The sequence below is a fragment of the Sphaeramia orbicularis genome, chromosome 3 (assembly GCF_902148855.1).
Source record: "Sphaeramia orbicularis chromosome 3, fSphaOr1.1, whole genome shotgun sequence".
NCBI lineage: Eukaryota > Metazoa > Chordata > Actinopteri > Kurtiformes > Apogonidae > Sphaeramia > Sphaeramia orbicularis.
This window is the reverse complement of record NC_043959.1, coordinates 58,758,736-58,776,235: the sequence shown is the minus strand read 5'-3', so window position 1 is coordinate 58,776,235 and position 17,500 is coordinate 58,758,736. Positions and strand designations below refer to the sequence as shown.

The window sequence follows — 17,500 nt, the reverse complement described above, 5'->3', positions numbered from 1 at the left end:
CGCCAAGAATTGAGTGATTTTTTTCTTGTAAACAATAATTTTAAAAAATTAGAATTTTTTGGTCTGGGTTCTCTCTGGGTACTCCGGCTTCCTCCCACCATCCAAACACATGCACTAACAGGTTAATTGGTTCATCTAAATTGCCCATAGGTGTGAATGTGAGAGTGATAGTTCGTCTCTATATGTTCAGCCCTGCGATGAACTGGTGACTTGTCCAGGTGTACCCCGCCTTCGCCCCTATGTAGCTGGGATAGGCTCCAGCGACCCCCATGACCCTAGTGAGGATAAAGCGTTCAGAAATGAATGAATGAATGTTTTGGTCTGTCTGGTGTAGTGTTAAAGGTGTCCAAAACTTTTTCAGATTACTGTAACTGATGTAACAGCAGCCCTGTTTAAAAAAAAATTTAAAAAATCATGTGAAATATGGACTAAATGTGTTTCAGTATTCCTGGAATGCCAACGAGCTGTACCTGTTCCAACATTGCTTATGTGTTGAGGCAGTACTTCAGCCAAAAGAACAAGACTCTTCTCTTCACGTCAGTATTTACTGCTTTCTCCAAGAACTAATACAGACGTCTGGACTTTTGTTTGTGCCTGGATGAGCAAACAGTTTTTTCTTCACACCTACAGAGCAGAGAACATCCTCACCTATGATGAAACTCCCAGAATTTCCTTCTACATGGTGGTAAAGAACCCAGAAAGTCCCCTGAATATATCGCAAAAGAGGATGTGGAGGCCGCCATAAGGTGAGAGATTCAGTATATAATGTCAAAAGTCCATTCTATTGGCTGTCTTTAAATCCAGATATCCAACTGACTATCTGAGAAGGAGTCAGACTTAAATATGAAAGTCTGACTCTAGTGACCTAATTTAATTTAATTTAATTTATTTAATTTAATTAATTTATTTAATTTAATTTTTATTTTATTTTATTTTATTTTATTTATTTTGTTTTATTTTTTTCACATAGTAAAGAACATACACATAAATACATGTTGATTAAAAATTGTGATGGATGGTTACCAAAAAACCTCAAGGGGCTTAACCCTTTCATGCATGGCGGTCACTACAGTGGACAGTTCTTCTCCAGCTGTTCTCTTGTATATTCATGGGTTTAGTTGTTTTAGTTCCATATCAGCCGACACAGTGGACACTTATGCACCATCCCAAACACTGACATTCATACCATTACTGAAGCTTTGCTGTTTTTGATAAACCTGATCTGCACTAACATGTTTGAGTGTAATCAATTGTCATTTGTTAGACAAAACATTTTTTTTTGCATATTATCTCCATGAAGTGAGTAATAACTAGCATTAGAATATGTTAAAATGTGAGAAAACATCAGATTAGCAGCATTAAAAATGTTTTTATTTCAAAGTTTTTATATCACTTTCTGATATTGGGTTTCAAACATGTTTCTTTTCTTCAAAATGAAATGCGTGGACATTTTTGTAACTCCATAAAAACAAACAAAAAAAACCTTGATCGCATTGTTTTTTCATGTCTAAGGAGGAATAAAAAAATCAAGAAAAAAAATCTTAACTAAGGTTCTCATAATTCATGCATGAAGGGTTAACAAGTGGCAACCTCCAGGGTTCAAAGATTAATTACAACTGCAATTAAAATATAGAAAAATATATGCAAGCTACACAAAAGTACATTTTCTACAAATAAAATTCCAAGTTTAGAAATGTATCCCATGTGGAACATTACAATCACTCAGGAGCAGAGTTTTCACAGCTTTTTTCAACTGAATTTGAGAATTATTCCATCTGTTGGGTCCTCTGTATAGAACACGGAACTGAGTTTGACTGGTACGAGCAAAGACTGCGCTAATAAGAGCTACTACGAGTTGAATACTTGTGGATTTGAATGTAAAAGGAAAAATATTATTGAAATGTTGAGGCAGTAGCTTTTTAACAGAGCCATAAACAAAATTTCCCAATTTGTAAATGATTAACTTGGTAACACTAACACACCAGAGGCTGAGAGGGTGTCTACGATCTACACACTATTATTTTCAAACTCACTTTTGAAGACGAAGAATAGGCTCAAGTTTAGTGTTATGGGTGCTGGGCCAAACAATATTACAGTAATTAATATAAGGATGTATCACTGCAGAATACAACATAATTTCCACATTTGTATTAATCAGATGTGGATTAGATTTTCCCAATGTACCCACTGCTTTGGCAATTTTTGTTCTTATGAAACTAAGGTGAGGTTTCCAGGTTAGTGATTCATCCACCAAAACACCCAGGAAACAAGCTGAACTAACGTTCCTAAAGGGGATATAATCAGTTTGAATTTTCATAGAAGAGTTAAAACTTTTAGGTTGTGTACCAAAATATATGAAGCTTTTTTTCTTAATGTTTAGTGATAATTTGTTCGACTTGAACCAAGTAGTCAGTTTTTCAAATTCTTCGTTAACCACATTTGTAAGAATGTTTGTGTCCTTATGAAATAAAATACACTCGTGTCATCTGATCCCAGTGCTATCAGTTGAAACAAAGAGAACGTAACAGTCACAGAGTCAGAGTCAAGTACATTTGGCTTTTATTAAAGACAATGACAGGCCTTGAACAGACCTCTTTGACCTTTGACCCTCAAAGACCTAAACCAGTGGTTCCCAACCTTTTTTGTCTTGTGACCCCATTTTAATATCACAAATTTCTAGCGACCCCAGACATTCAAATGGGGACATTTTTAGCTAAAATTAATTTGTTTTTGATCATGTAATAGTTTTCTATTCTATGTTGCAAATAAACGTTAATTTTAGAGGACATTTAGTCTATATTATTCTGGACTGAGGCAGTAAATCCAGGTGTAGATTACTGCACAAAGGGAGAATTTGATTTTCCTTGGTCAGGATCTGTCCAGTCCAGTCCAGCTGTGATTTATAAGGCTGACAATTAATACTGAACAAACAAGAACTGAAACTATGAATTATGAAAGAGCTGCAGCATCTGAAACTGACCACAATGAACATGTGACAGATGAACAGAACCACAGTGCTGCAGTTTCACACTCAGTTTGTCATGTCTTATATGTATTATGATTGTCTCTCTCAACTCACCCTATATTTTTTATTAGTAAGTTTTAATTTTTCAATTACTAAAAATTTCAGGCGACCTCATTTGAATTCCAGGCGACCCCACTTGGGGTCCCGACCCCAAGGTTGAAAACACTGACCTAAACAGAATCTACTTTTCTGAAACTTTCAACTACTAATGCAAATAATCCTTATGATAATTCAGGTAAATACAGTTTCTCAGCTTTGCATCAGGATCAGACATAAGCCATTTGGGCAAATCTGGAGGCTCCAGAGTGAACGAAATATAAGGAAAAAACACTGATTCACCAGTAAAACCTGTGTAACTGGGGTTTTATGCTCAGTTAATGATATATTTTGTTGAAACAGTCATTTTGACTTTGCTCTTGAGCTTTATAAGTAAATTAAATATTTTAAAAATCCCTGATTTTCACAGAAAATGCAAAATACAAAGGATAATACACTGCTGCCCATAAAGTTGGAATAAAATCTTTGTACCTCTTCTCCTAAAATGATTGTCATAATGTGATTTATTCTTGATAGATAAAGTGTAACTGGGACTTTTCATTGTAATCGTTGCTCTTAGTCAAAGGTGATTATTGATGTGTATAAATGGGAAATTATTTCAACTTTATTTGCAACAGTTATTATAATAAATGGAGGTAAATCACTGAGAAAAGGTTAAATTTGGGGAAAAAAAAATAAAAATTTGGAAGTCACCACAAAAATTTTCTACATCTTTAAGGGTTAAACTACCTTTGTCTCAAGAATTGAAATATTATTGTGTATGCTTTTTTTATTGTAATGAAATCTAACTGTTTGGTGTGTGTTCTTATTTTATTGCTGATGGTAGACTATATAGAGGAAGAATCAACAATGCCTTCCAGTTGGATGATAAGACGCTGGAGTTTGTGGGTATCCTCACCACGATGGCCCCTCCTGTGGAGCAGCCGGTGGAGGTGTGGCTGGTGGTGTTTGGCGTGGTCATGGGGGTCGTTGTGCTGGCGGGCGTCTACCTCATCTTTTCTGGCTTCAGACAGCGCAAGAAGTTTGTTCATGACCAACCTGCACATGGACACCCTCTGCCTGCACTTGTCCACATCTAAATGTTAAACCACATACATGTTTCATGAGAGGTTTTCCATTTTCCTGTTTTTGTGTGTGTCTGCAGGAAGTCTAAAGAGACAAAGAGGCAAGCGCGGAAAACCCCTACGATACCACCATTGACGGACACGCTAACAAAGCCTTTGAGCACAGTGAAGACGAACAAACTGGATTCTGAATCCACTGATATTGACGATCAAAAGCAAAAAATGTCCTCAGGGCCGATATTATCTAGAACAAGAACAAACCTACTGCTCTTTCACCAGCTCTGCATCGCCCTTTGAACAACTCTCTTATATTAATATGGTTATTGTACAGTGAATGCCCTTGTAAAAACATGCTTAATCGTATTTAATTGTAGTATACTTATTATATATGTTGACTCATGGTTAAATACTTCAAGAGGTCCAATGTAAGATGCAGTATTAGTATTAGATGCAGTTAAAAAAGAAGTTAACCCTTTCATGCATAGTGGTCACTCCAGTGGACAGTTGTTCTACGGCTGTTGTGTTTATTCATGGGTTTTGTAGTTTTAGTTCCATATCAGGACTCTTATGCATCATTCAAAACACTGCAATTCACACCATTACTGTAACTTTGCTGTTCTTGATAAACCTGATCTGCAGTAACATGTTTTAGTGGAAATCAATTGCTAATTGTTATTAGACTGTAATTAACAAACAGTTTTGTTTTGTTTTTTTGCATATCCTCCTGAGACCCAGCAATGCATTTTGTCCTCTGTAGGGGACAAAAGTTTGACAGTTTTACTTTAAAAATGCTGTCCATTACAAAAGACATTCCATTAAAAAAATCAATCAATAAATAAACTAATTTTAAAAATGTATCTGAAAAAACTGTTGCATTATACAGTTTCCAATCAAGACAATTTTTTAATGTAAAAAAGCTAAAACTGTCCATTTCCTGGGTCTCAGGAGGATTTTATCTCCATGAAATGAGTAATAACTAATATTAGAGTGTGAGAAAATGTGAGAAAACAGTAGCAATTTAGCAATTAGCAGCATTAAAAAGCTTTTGTTTCATAGTTTTCACATGGTTTATCACTTTCTGATGATGATTTTTAAATAAATGTTTCTTTGCTTCAAAACTTAAATGCATGGTGTCCAGCTGAGTGGACATTTTTGAACTCCATGAAAAATTCGTTCATAAAAAAAAAAAAAAAAAATCAATTGCATTGTTTTTTCATGCCCAAAGAGGAACAAAACACTCAAGAAAAAAATATTGACTAAGGTTCTCATAATTCGTGCATGAAAGGGTTAAATATAGAGTATGTGGCACAACTTAGAAATTAACCAACTATGCTAAAGTTCACTTGATTCTAGTTTGTTGATTTGTAATGTAGAGTATTTAAGTGTATTTTTGTAATAATGGTGGCATTTTTACCATGTACAAGCTCTAAATATAACAATGTATACATATGTATCCTGAAAATAATCTGAGAACAGAAATCTTTACAATTTTTAATATAAAATGTATACTTTCACATGGGTAAACATGTAAATCTGATTTAAGGAGGTTTTTTTTTTTTTTTCAGAATGGTTCTTTTTGAAGGTACGGTATATTTAATGTTGCTTCCACGTGTGTTTGGTGATTTGAAACAAATAATACATTTTCATGACTCAATATGTGTATTTTGTTGTTGCTGTTATCCAGACGTCCCCTGTTGGATGGCTCTAATTTCTGAAAGATGATTAAAACAATATCATATACTTTTACAGAGTTCTTTGAAAGGCTTGCATATTCAAACAGGTTCATTCTGCTCTATACATTTTTCACATGTGCGTTTAATGTAAATGTAGGTACAGTCCAGTATGTGGTACAACCTAAACTAAAAAATAGTTGGACTGGTACAGAAATATAAATTTAGAAAGAACACCACTATATATTAAACTGTAATTCACTTGCCTTCATCTTGGAGTGACTGAACACAATATGTTTCATGTTTCTTCAGTTTTATTACCCGCCCCCCAAAGGAGAGGCAAGGGGGATTGTTTTTGGTTCAGTTTGTTTGTTTGTTTGTTAACACTAAAGCAGCAAAACTACTGATTGAATTCATACCAAATTGGGTTTATGGATTGACACTGACATGGAATAGAACTGATTAGATTTTGGGAACAGTAGGTCAAAGTTAAACATTTTTATTATTTAATTTTTTTTCCCCCATTTACTTTTAATGGGCGAAATTTCAAATGTCTATAAAAACATCTGTAGCAGCAAAACTACTGGTTGAGTTAATACTAAATGTGGTTTATAGATTGTTAGTGACCCAGAATAGATGTGATTACATTTTAGGAAAAGTAGGTAAAATTCATATTTTTTTTAGGAATTTTAAAAATCTTTTTTCTTCTCCCATTTACTTAAAATGGACGAAATTTCAAATGTCTATAAAAACATCAATTTTGTTTCAATTTGCTTCAAATTTGGCACAGATGTAGAGGCAACTGATATGCTACATCAGCACATGCATAGACATGATGACATCAGCTGGATCGATGCCAAAATAAGCTACAATACGTGCGAGGGGCGGGGTTTGTTGTGCCTGGCACCACTTGTTCTATTGTATTTGTAAGAATGCATCAGGGGCAGACCTACAGAGGGGCACGAGGGTCAGGCTAACCTTACCCCTTCTCAAAATTCTGCTTTCTGTGTCCAACAAAACATTCCACAACTCCCCTTTGACAAAGACTTCGCCTTCTGTATGTTTTGTTACAATGATGACAAAAATGCTTTCTTTGAAATTAATATTTTGTCAGTGCTTACGTGAAGCAAATATCACAGCATTCTGAAATATTCACAATAAAAAATGTAAATGATCACCAAGTGCTAAAGTTTGATAAAAGTCCAGATTTGGATAAACTACATGGGCAGATCTTTGTCAGTGCTGTACACATGTCGACCTGCTGGTTCAACGTGGCGCTATATTGTTTTCAGGGCCGTCATGGCTGAAAAACCAGTTTCAGACCTAACTATTAGACCAGGGGCCTTCACCGTGAAACTGACACTGGAAGGTGACATTTGCTGAGTAATCCTGACCTGTTTCTGTGAATGAGTCGAGCTTAGTCTGTCTGTCAACATGCATAACTGCAGAGCAGTGTCAGAATGTAGTAACATTAATGTAGGTGCACACACACATATTTGAATTTGAATTTGAATTCATTCATTATCTGAACCCACTTTATCCTCACTAGGGTCACGTGGGTCGTTTGGAGCCTATCCCAGCTACTTACGGGCGAAGGCGGGGTACACCCTGGACATGTCACCAGTTCATCACAGGGCTGAACATATAGAGACAAACAATCACTCTCACATTCACACCTATGGGTGATTTAGATGAACCAGTTAACCTATTAGTGCATGTGTTTGGATGGTGGGAGGAGCCGGAGTACCCGGAGAGAACCCACAGACACGGGGAGAACATGCAAACTCCACACAGAAAGGCCCCACCCCCCGTGAACTGGTGTTGGAATCAAACCCAGGACCTTAACCACTGCACCACCGGGTTTTAATTTTAATTTTAATTTTAATTTTTATTTAGCTCAGTGGTGTGTCTGGCCAGGGTACTGCCCATTTTGACCAATTTATTTATTTGTTTTAATTGGGTTAAGCAGTTATTTCACACAAATGAAGCACTATAGATCAACTATATGTTTTCGTTAGATAGTTGATATTATTGTTATCATTATTGTGTCATTAACCCTTTCATGCACGAATTATGAGAACCTTAATCAAAATTTTTTCCTGAGTGTTTTTATTCCTCTTTAGGCATGAAAAAAACAATGCGATTGAAAATTTTCTTCTGAAAAATAAATAGATAAATAAATAAATAAAATGGAAAAAAAAAAAAATTAAAAATACATAAAAATAATAATGGAAAAAAAAAAAAATCTCATGAACCTATTTTTCATGAAGTTGCAAAATGTCCACTCAGCTGGACACCACATGTTTAATTTTTGACGCACAGAACATGTATTTACTGATAAATTGTGTGAAAACTATGGGGAGGGCTTGAGATTCTGGGGGTTTATGCTCAGGAGAGATCTACATAATGTTACCAATTCATGTCAGAAAAGATATGTAGTGTCTTAAAACTTTAATAAAGATATGTGTAAAAAAAAAAAAAACAAAAACAACAAACAAACAACAAAATCCATGAATATACAAGAGAACAGCTGTGGAATAGCTGTCCACTGGAGTGACCACTATGCATGAAAGGGTTAAAGTGTTTTTCTGTGTTTTCACCACCATCTAAAGGCCTCCCTGGTGGCTCTCTGACGCCCTCTAGTGGGACACAACAACACTGACTCCATAATGTTTCACTCCTCCAGACTTGTCATAAACTACAGGGGTTGGACAAAATAATGGAAACACCTTAAAAAATCAACAAATATAATTTAATATGGTGTAGTCCGCCTTTTACGGCAATTACAGCCTCAATTCTCCGAGGTATTGATTCATACAACTTGTGAATTGTTTCCAAAGGAATTTTAAGCCATTCTTCAGTTAGAATACCCTCCAACTCTTTTAGAGACGATGGCGGTGGAAATCGACGTCTTACTTGAATCTCTAAAACTGACCATAAATGCAATAATGTTGAGGTCTGGGGACTGTGCCGGCCATACGAGATGCTCAACTTCATTAGAATGTTCCTCATGCCATTCTTTAACAATTCTAGCTGTATGGATTGGGGCATTATCATCTTGAGGTGAAGGTGTTTCCATTATTTTGTCCAACCCCTGTATAATGGGACAAAGTGAGAAAATGACACCTGGAACATGTCATCACTCGGTGTCTTCAGTCACTGGACGTCTTTAAAATGTTTGGAAAAAAGAACTGACAACATTACAGAGATGTAAATACTTTGCTGTTCCAAGTTTTCCTTAAAATATTGCTGTCTTTGAATGTGAGGAATGGATGTACAGTATATTTAACTAATGAAACACATGAAAAAGTTGTGTTCATGCGGCCTACAATGACATTTTAAAATAGCTGTAATTTATTTATTATTTATTTTTTAAATTTTCATCCTCTGCACTGTACCAGCTCTTTCTTATTTGCGGTTATACAAAATGAAATGATACTAAAGCAAGTACCAAGTTTATGTAATGTAATTTTATTGAAATTTCCTGCTTGATTGAGATCTACAGCAGATTGAGCAGCAAAAAAAAAAACAAAAAACCCCACAAAAACACAAAAGCTGCAAAGTTTACCAATGCCAGTAATTTTATCATAATTAACTGTATATACTTGTATATTCTTGGTGCCCAACAGTCATTTTAAATCACAGTATTTCTATGCAATAATTTATTGGAATACAGTACTGTGCAAAAGTCTAAGTTCAACATTAGGTTTGTCGGTTTACTAAAGTTCTAATGACATTCTGTATTAACATCCCATCTGACATATGTGAAGTATGTCCAGAGTTAACCTACACAGACCCATCGACTGATCTAAACTGTTTAATACCTGTTGATCCACTAATCCTATCAATACATGTAAATAATTTGTGTACAGGTTGTCGTCTTTTCATGGTCATCAGATATGACCCATTTGGATGTTCAGAGGCTCTGTAGTTACCATGGAAACACCGTCATCTTCTACAACATTGATTCACCAGTAAAACCCATGGAGTTGGATCAATGACAGTGGATGGACACACTAGGTTTATGTTCAATTAATGATAAATTTTGCTTAAAAAGTCACTTTTTCTTCAGTTTTCTCATATTCTGATATAATAACCCTCAACTTTAATCTGAGCTTTTTATGAACATCTACATGATCAGTAAATCAAATATAGGAAAATACCTGATGTTCACTAAAAACATAAAATACAAAGGGTTATGTCATAATAAATTGTAATAAATCACTTAAGAAAAGTTAAATATAGAAAAAAAAAAAAGAAATGCCACAAAATCACTGGGTCTTTATGAGTTAAAAAAAAGTTTCATAAAAAAAAAAAAAAAAAAAAAGAAGAGAAGCTTCAGTAAAGTGGTAGTATTTAGTGTGACCTCCCTTTGCACTTATTTTATCTGGCCGTTTTATTCAGACAATATGACATTTGTTGCATTAATGTTCTTATGTTTTTTTTTTTTGTTTTTTTTTTAACCAGGTTTCATTCAACACATGTCAGATGTTTGTAACTGTTTGTACCACTTCTTGCCATTGGGTCAGAGGTCACCCAAAATAGTGACTTTAACCTTTACAACCCATTTAGTTTAGTTTTTAGTGTGTGTTTTAAGGCTGTGCACATATTTTTTTTTATTTTCATAATATATGTAAAGAAAAGAGTGAGAGATAGATATACATGCTTATTTGAACCTTGCAAAAACAACAAATTTAAAGGCGACCTAAGACTTGGCGACATGTGAAACCTAAGACAGTTTTAAACATTATTGTGTTAAACAGTAAAAACATTACTGACAATGTTACTGACTGTGTAGATTGGACTCATGTTTACAATTAGCCACAGTTTTATTATAAGACTGGTCAACAACAATTTATTGTTTAAGTTTTTTGAGCTGATTTAGGATAATTTTGGTGTGCTGAATCCAAAAATCACTTTAATTTTGCTCAGTCAGGTCAACTTTCTGAACTATGCTACATATTGGCTTTTTAACATTTTTGCTTACGTTTATGGCATTTTCACATCATATGATACAAAATTCTTTCATATTTCTTGCAATAAACGAGTTCTGAAGATTTTACTTTTGCCAATTTATGATTAATGTTTTTTTTAATATTACAGGTGAATGAAATGGCTTCGACTAGAAGATCTTGCAAAAAATAAGCCTGACGTATTCTGCTACATCTGCAGTGAATACACCATTGTACCTAACAGGAATCCTGTTAGAAAATGATTTTTTTCCCCTTAAAATATTTTGGGTGAGAACTATATAAAAATCAACTGATAAAATCACAAAATGTCATCAATTTTGTGAGAAGATAACATTTTTCAAAATCGAATTAGCAAAAAAACCTGACCTGACTGGGAAAAACAGATGTCTTTTTTGGATTTAGTGGTGCAAAATGGTCCTAATTCAGTTGAAAAAACCTGGACAACTTGCAAAAAACATTTTTTTGTAACCCAGTGTAATACGCTGACATTTTGTTTTGTTTTTTTTTTTTTACAAAATTGACTTTTTACACTAAATTACTCATAAAATGCAAGTAGCTTTCAAAGTTTACTTTAAAAACCAAAATTACCGAACATGACTTCACTCATCTCTTTTTCACACATATGCAAAAACATTAGTTATATGATACATATCAACACACTTCTGCAATAGCAGAATCTGGCAAAGTGGAAAGAGCTTGTGTATCATTGAACCAGGTGGCTCAATTCAGTCTGTGTTTAGCTCTATTAATTCTTCTGAATGATGACACGGAAATGATTATCCTCTTCAGGTCGCTCTTTTTCTGTTACTTCCACTGAGTCTGTGTTGACAATTTGGATGAACCAGCCGAGGTGCAGCGCTGACTCAAAGGTCCGGTCGTCTGTCCGATCACCCTTCATGTAGAAGACAAACGAAAGGGTGCCCTCGTCGCTTTTGGAGATCTTCTGCAGTTTCTGCTTTTCACAAACCTGCAACAGCACATTTTTGTATTAGCATGTTTTATGAATAGTTGTTGACTTGAGTCTCTAGTCATGAATATTTACATTTTGACAGACTGTCCCTATGGTAAAACAATCATATAACATGCATAAGATAAGATCAGATGAGATGAGATGAGATGAGATAAGATAAGATTTTATTGATTTATAGGGAAATTTCTCAGTTGAGAGCAGCAAACACAAAAGAAACACCAAAATAAAGTGCAGGAAAGAAGAAAGCAGAAAATATACACTTGAGAAGCAACAGATATAAGAGATAAGATATGATAAGATAAATTAAATTAAATTAAATTAAATTAAATAAGTTAAAATAAATAAAATAAAATCAGATTAGATAAGTTAAAATTAGATAAGATAAATAAAGATAAGATCAATAAGATAAGATAAAATAAATAAAATGAGATAAAGATAAGATAAGATAAGATAAGATAAGATAAATAAAATTACGTAAGATAAATAAAGTAAGATAATAAAGGTAAGATAAAATAAGATAAGATAAGACAAGATAAAATAAAATAAGGTAAGACTATATAAATAAGATAAGATGAGATAAGATAAGATAAAGTAAAATAAGATGAGATAAAAAAGATAAGATGAGATGAGATACGATATGATAAGACAAGATAAGATGAGTTAAAAAATAAGATGATAATAAAGGTAAAATAGGATAACATAAGATAAGATAAAATAAGATAAGATAAAATTAAATTAAATTAAATAAGTTAAAATAAAATAAAATAAAACAAGATTAGATAAGTTAAAATTAGATACGATAAATAAAGATAAGATCAATTAGATAAGATAAGATAAAATAAGATAAGATAAAATGAGATAAGATAAGATAAGGTAATGTAAGATAAGATAAGATAAAATAAAATTAGATAAAATAAACAAGGTAAGATAAATAAGATAAGACAAGATAAGATAAAATAAATAATATTAGATAAGATAAGATGAGTTAAATGAGTTAAAATGAGATAAGATAAGATAAGATAAGATAAGATAAGATGAGTTAAAATGAGATAATAAGATAAGGTAATGTAAGGATAAGATAAGACAAGATAAGATAAGATGAGTTAAAATGAGATAAGATAAGATAAGATAAGGTAATGTAAGATAAGATAAGATAAGATAGATAAGATAAGATAAGATAAGAAGATTGCACCAACATACTATTGTACAATGAAATTGGTGCACTACCCCACGCGATGCAAAAGAGAAGGAACCCAACAATAAAAACACTCACCATAATAAGAACAGAACCAGTAAAATCTACAGTAAAATCTACAATATGTGCAAAAATGTGCACATGTGCAAAATAAGTACGTAAATGCAATGTGTAGGATAAAGAGAAAAAACAAATCTGCTATTTATATAAATTTAGATTTACGTTTAAATATTATAGACATTTTACAATATATTTGCACATGCATGTGGTGGGATGGGGGGGGGTACTGAGAACTGTTATGTTATGTTAAAGCATAATACTACAACAGGCTGTAGATACTGTACTACATACATTACTTCATAGATCCATTTTAACATTTACCTCCACTTGGAGGAGGATTCTCTCTTCTTCTTTGGAGCACTTGAGGAAACAGTCAGACCCTGTGAAGTTCAGGACCACTGGGATCCCTCTGAACTTTTTGAAGTCTGACTTGTAGTAGTATATTGTGATCATCTCTAAACACACAGAAAAAGGAGGAGCGTTCAGAAATCCACAGCCTCGACAACAGTAACACTGTCCATGTGAATGAAAGGTTGTACTGGTCAGAGGGTCAAACCTGGATTTGGTGAGGCGTAGACGGTCTTCTGCAGACAGAGGCTTCTGAGGAACATGTGAGAGGCGACATGTTCCACTGACGCGTCAAACACCTTGACCCTTTTGAAACTGCCCCCTCCTCTGGGAACTGAGAATAGCAGAACAATTAAACAGATGTGAAACGTGGGTGTCAAAGACTTTTATGTTATTCAGATTGATCTCTCATACCTCCACCCTACTCTATTTTATTATTGTTTAGGTATTGTTGTTTTTTGTCGTAATTTGTTCTGTCTATTAATTATTGTCACATTTGATACATCTAGGTAATGTCTAATATTTGAAAGTAAACACAGATATCTACAAGCTATGACTTAATTTTTATTTATTTATTTATTTTTATTTTTAATATTTATTTTTATTTATTTTTATTTTCTTCTATTTCCATTAGCTCAGTTGATGTTCGTGTACACCACAGATTTGATACTGCTTGTACTTATTTGATTTTCTACTGCTCAGAGACTGTTGTGATGTTCTTATTTCTGCTGTTGCCCCTTCTCGGAGGGCCTTGGGGTTGGATTGGGCATGGGGAAAAATTATATAAAAGGCAATGTATAATGATTGCACTGTAATTTTGCTCCTTTGTATGTACTGTTACATTGCTCATAAAAAGATAAAAAAAAAAAAAAAAGACTTTTATGTTATTTAGGATCCTCAGGAAACACTAATCACTGACTCCACCTCCTCCTCTCGACCTCACAGGACCTTAGTTCACAAAAATATATGACAGTCAATGGCAAGAGACTCATTCAGCACATTTGGACGGGTGGTAGAATAGTAAAAGGAATGAAAACCACAACAAGTCATGGTGAGATGTGTAGAGACATGTTCAGCAGGTCTGAGCAGCTCGTGGAGGAGGATATGACAATGTAATTTTAAAACAAGGAGGGTGGTGTCTTTATAATTACTAGGGATGCACCGATACCACTTTTTTCCAGACCGAGTACGAGTACTTATATTTGAGTACTTGCTGATACCGAGTACCGATACGAGTCCTTAATAATCCCATTCCAGTTGTTCGTTCCTTTTGTAAATGTGCTTTATTGTCGTTGTCATTAGTCTGACTGGAACAAAGTGCTGCTACTGACATTTAATGTGTTGGAATGAACGTTTGTCAATTAATCCACCAGGGGGCGCCGCTCTGAATTAACCATACTGGACAAATACCACAAGAAGAGGAAAGATTTTGAGAAGAAGAAGAAAGTCAGTAATAACAAACATGGAGACGACAGAGGGAACACTAATGCGATACTAATGTTGCAGCATTTTCGCTGGTAAGGTTTAAAAGTTTAGCTTCAGCAGGAAGAGTCAAACTCATTTTAGTTCAGTTCCATATTCAGCTAAATTTGTTCTGAAGTGGGCCGGACCAGAAAATAAAACATAATATATAAAATAATGAGAATCCAAATTTTTGTCTTTGTTATAGTGTAAAAAATCCCCTGTTAAATTTTGAAAATACTTACTTTATAAACTATCCAAAAAACAAACAAAACATGAAAAAACTGAAACTTAAATTTAAAGTTTGTAAATGTAAATATTTTCATAATTTAATCTTATTTTTTGCACTGAAGCAAAGAAAAAAAACGTGAACTTGTTAATTCTAGATTTTTTTTTTTGCTTAATTCAAGATTTTTTTTTTACTTCATTGAAGATTTTTTTTTTTTTTGGCTTAATTCAAGATTTTTGCTCAATTTGAGATTTTTTTTTTACTTAATTCAAGATTTTTTTTTTGGCTTAATTGAAGATTTTTTTTTTTTTACTTCATTGAAGATTTTTTTTTTTTGTGCTTAATTCAAGATTTTTTGCTCAATTTGAGATTTTTTTTTTACTTAATTCAAGATTTTTTTCTGGCTTAATTGAAGATTTTTTTTTACTTAATTGCAGATTTTTTTGGCTTAATTGAAGATTTTTTTTACTTAATTGCAGATTTTTTTGGCTTAATTGAAGATTTTTTTTACTTAATTGCAGATTTTTTTTGGCTTAATTGAAGTTTTTTTTTTTTTAACTTAATTGCAGATTTTTTTTGGCTTAATTCAAGATTTTTTTTTACTTAACTGAGGATTTTTTTGGGCTTAATTGAAGATTTTTTAACTTAATTGAAGATTTTTTTGGCTTAATTGAAGATTTTTTCCTTAATTAAAGCTAATTTTTTTTTTTCTTAATTCAATTCAAGACTGGAATTTTTGCACTTGGCAAAAACATCCCAGGGGCCGAACTGGACCCTTCGGCGGGCCGCGTTTGGCCCTCAGGCCGCATGTTTGACACCCCTGAGGTAGAGAAAAAGAATGAGTGATAAGTTTCATTTTCACTTCCGCTGGTGGCGGTCCGCACCGCTCCGTACTCCCAGTGGTATTCTCTGTCTGGGTACTCATCCTCCAGCACCTGGAAAACAGATGGAATGTACGCAGAGGACGGACAGAACGCTGTGTCTGTATCTGTCTGTGTCTGGGACGGTACTGTCAGTCAGCATTACTTTGATCAGCCTCATTTATTTAGTTCCATCTCCACACTCTTCACACTCCACACACATTCTTCCTCCTCCTCGTACCTGCTGCACTGAACTGGGAATGTCACACGGCCGTAGGTGATATCAGTGCATTTGTATCAGATTACTTTTAGGAGTACGAATACGAGTACACACACTGAGTATCGGAGCCGATGCCCAATACTCGTATCGGAATCGGTGCATCCCTAATAATTACACAATATCGCAGTTTTATCACAAATCATTTTGCAAAATAACCTTTTAATTGTCAAACATCAAATCTGTAACTCATGGCAAGACTTAAATGGGATCAGTGTGTCTGTTGTCATTCACTATTATGCACATTTTTCCCAAAATAAGGTCCATAACAGACTTTGAGCAGGGCTTTACCTCTTCATACTTCTATGAATGTACATAATTATAGGATTTATTACACTTTATATGTCTGATGCTGAAATACTATTACATGCGAAATGTTACACATGCTTTATTAAAACCTTTATTGTTTCTTACGTTTAAAATATTGTAGTTATATTTAGGCATTATTAGTAGTAGTTTGTTATATATATTTTGTTTCCTACATGTGTAATGTAAATATGGAAAATGTTGCCCAGGTCAGGTTTTCACATCACATGAAAAACAACCCAGTTTTAACTGCTTTGAACAACCTGAACAACTGGGATAAATACGCACTTCTTTTTTTCATTTTTGATCCAAAAGGAATTTGTAACCTAAAAAGATCTTGATGTGTTTTATCTAAAAACCTTCTGAGGCTTCTCTATGGAGGGAGAGGTAAGATAATAAGAGGAAGTATAAGTGTAGAACAGGGCTGTCAAACTCATTTTAGTTCAGTTCCACATTCAGCCCAGTTTGATCTGCAGTGGGCCAGACCAGTAAAATAATAACAGTGAAAAAGGAAAATTATATTATGATCAGGTTTATGTCTACAAAGTTACTTTAAAAATCTGAATAACATGAACAACTTAAATTGTCTCAAGAAAAACAAGTGCAATTTTAGCAAAATTCTGCCTCGGTTTATCAGTTTATCATTTACACATGTGCATTACGATCGCACAAAACATTTAATAACAGGCAGAATATTGGTTAAATTGCATTTACTTTTCTTTAGACATTTCCATTTGTTCATATTTGTTCAGGTTCTTCACTTTTTTGTAAAAGTATAGTTTGGTAATGTAAACATTTTTATGTAATTTTACTTTTTTACACCAAAAAAACAAAGAGAACATTTGGGGTTGTCATTATTTATAGGTTTAATAATATTTTACTGGTTCTGACCCACTTGAAATCTAACTGGACTGTATGTGTCTGTATGTGAAACCTGAATTAAAATGATTTTGACACCACTGATTGTTAATATCTTCAGTGTAATTTTTTGCATTTCACAAATTC

At 33.7% G+C, this 17,500-nt stretch overlaps 2 protein-coding genes across 2 annotated transcripts in view; one reads left to right on the top strand and one right to left on the bottom strand.

The window, feature by feature from the left end:
- Positions 1-4,394, top strand: part of LOC115411119 (angiotensin-converting enzyme 2-like) — a 34,946-nt gene extending 30,552 nt beyond the window's left edge. The window contains 6 exon segments of the mRNA XM_030123071.1: positions 444-475; positions 477-536; positions 631-704; positions 707-746; positions 3,909-4,107; positions 4,248-4,394. Of these exon segments, the coding sequence (XP_029978931.1) occupies positions 444-475; positions 477-536; positions 631-704; positions 707-746; positions 3,909-4,107; positions 4,248-4,337 (495 nt within the window). The 3' untranslated portion in view covers positions 4,338-4,394.
- A 6,944-nt stretch (positions 4,395-11,338) lies between these two features.
- Positions 11,339-17,500, bottom strand: part of LOC115417202 (uncharacterized) — an 18,272-nt gene continuing 12,110 nt past the window's right edge. Inside the window, exons 2-4 of the mRNA XM_030131210.1 lie at positions 13,571-13,745; positions 13,336-13,469; positions 11,339-11,756 (exon numbers count right to left, since the gene is read on the bottom strand). Of these exons, the coding sequence (XP_029987070.1) occupies positions 11,535-11,756; positions 13,336-13,469; positions 13,571-13,745 (531 nt within the window). The 3' untranslated portion in view covers positions 11,339-11,534. The remainder of the gene's footprint in view (positions 11,757-13,335; positions 13,470-13,570; positions 13,746-17,500) is intronic.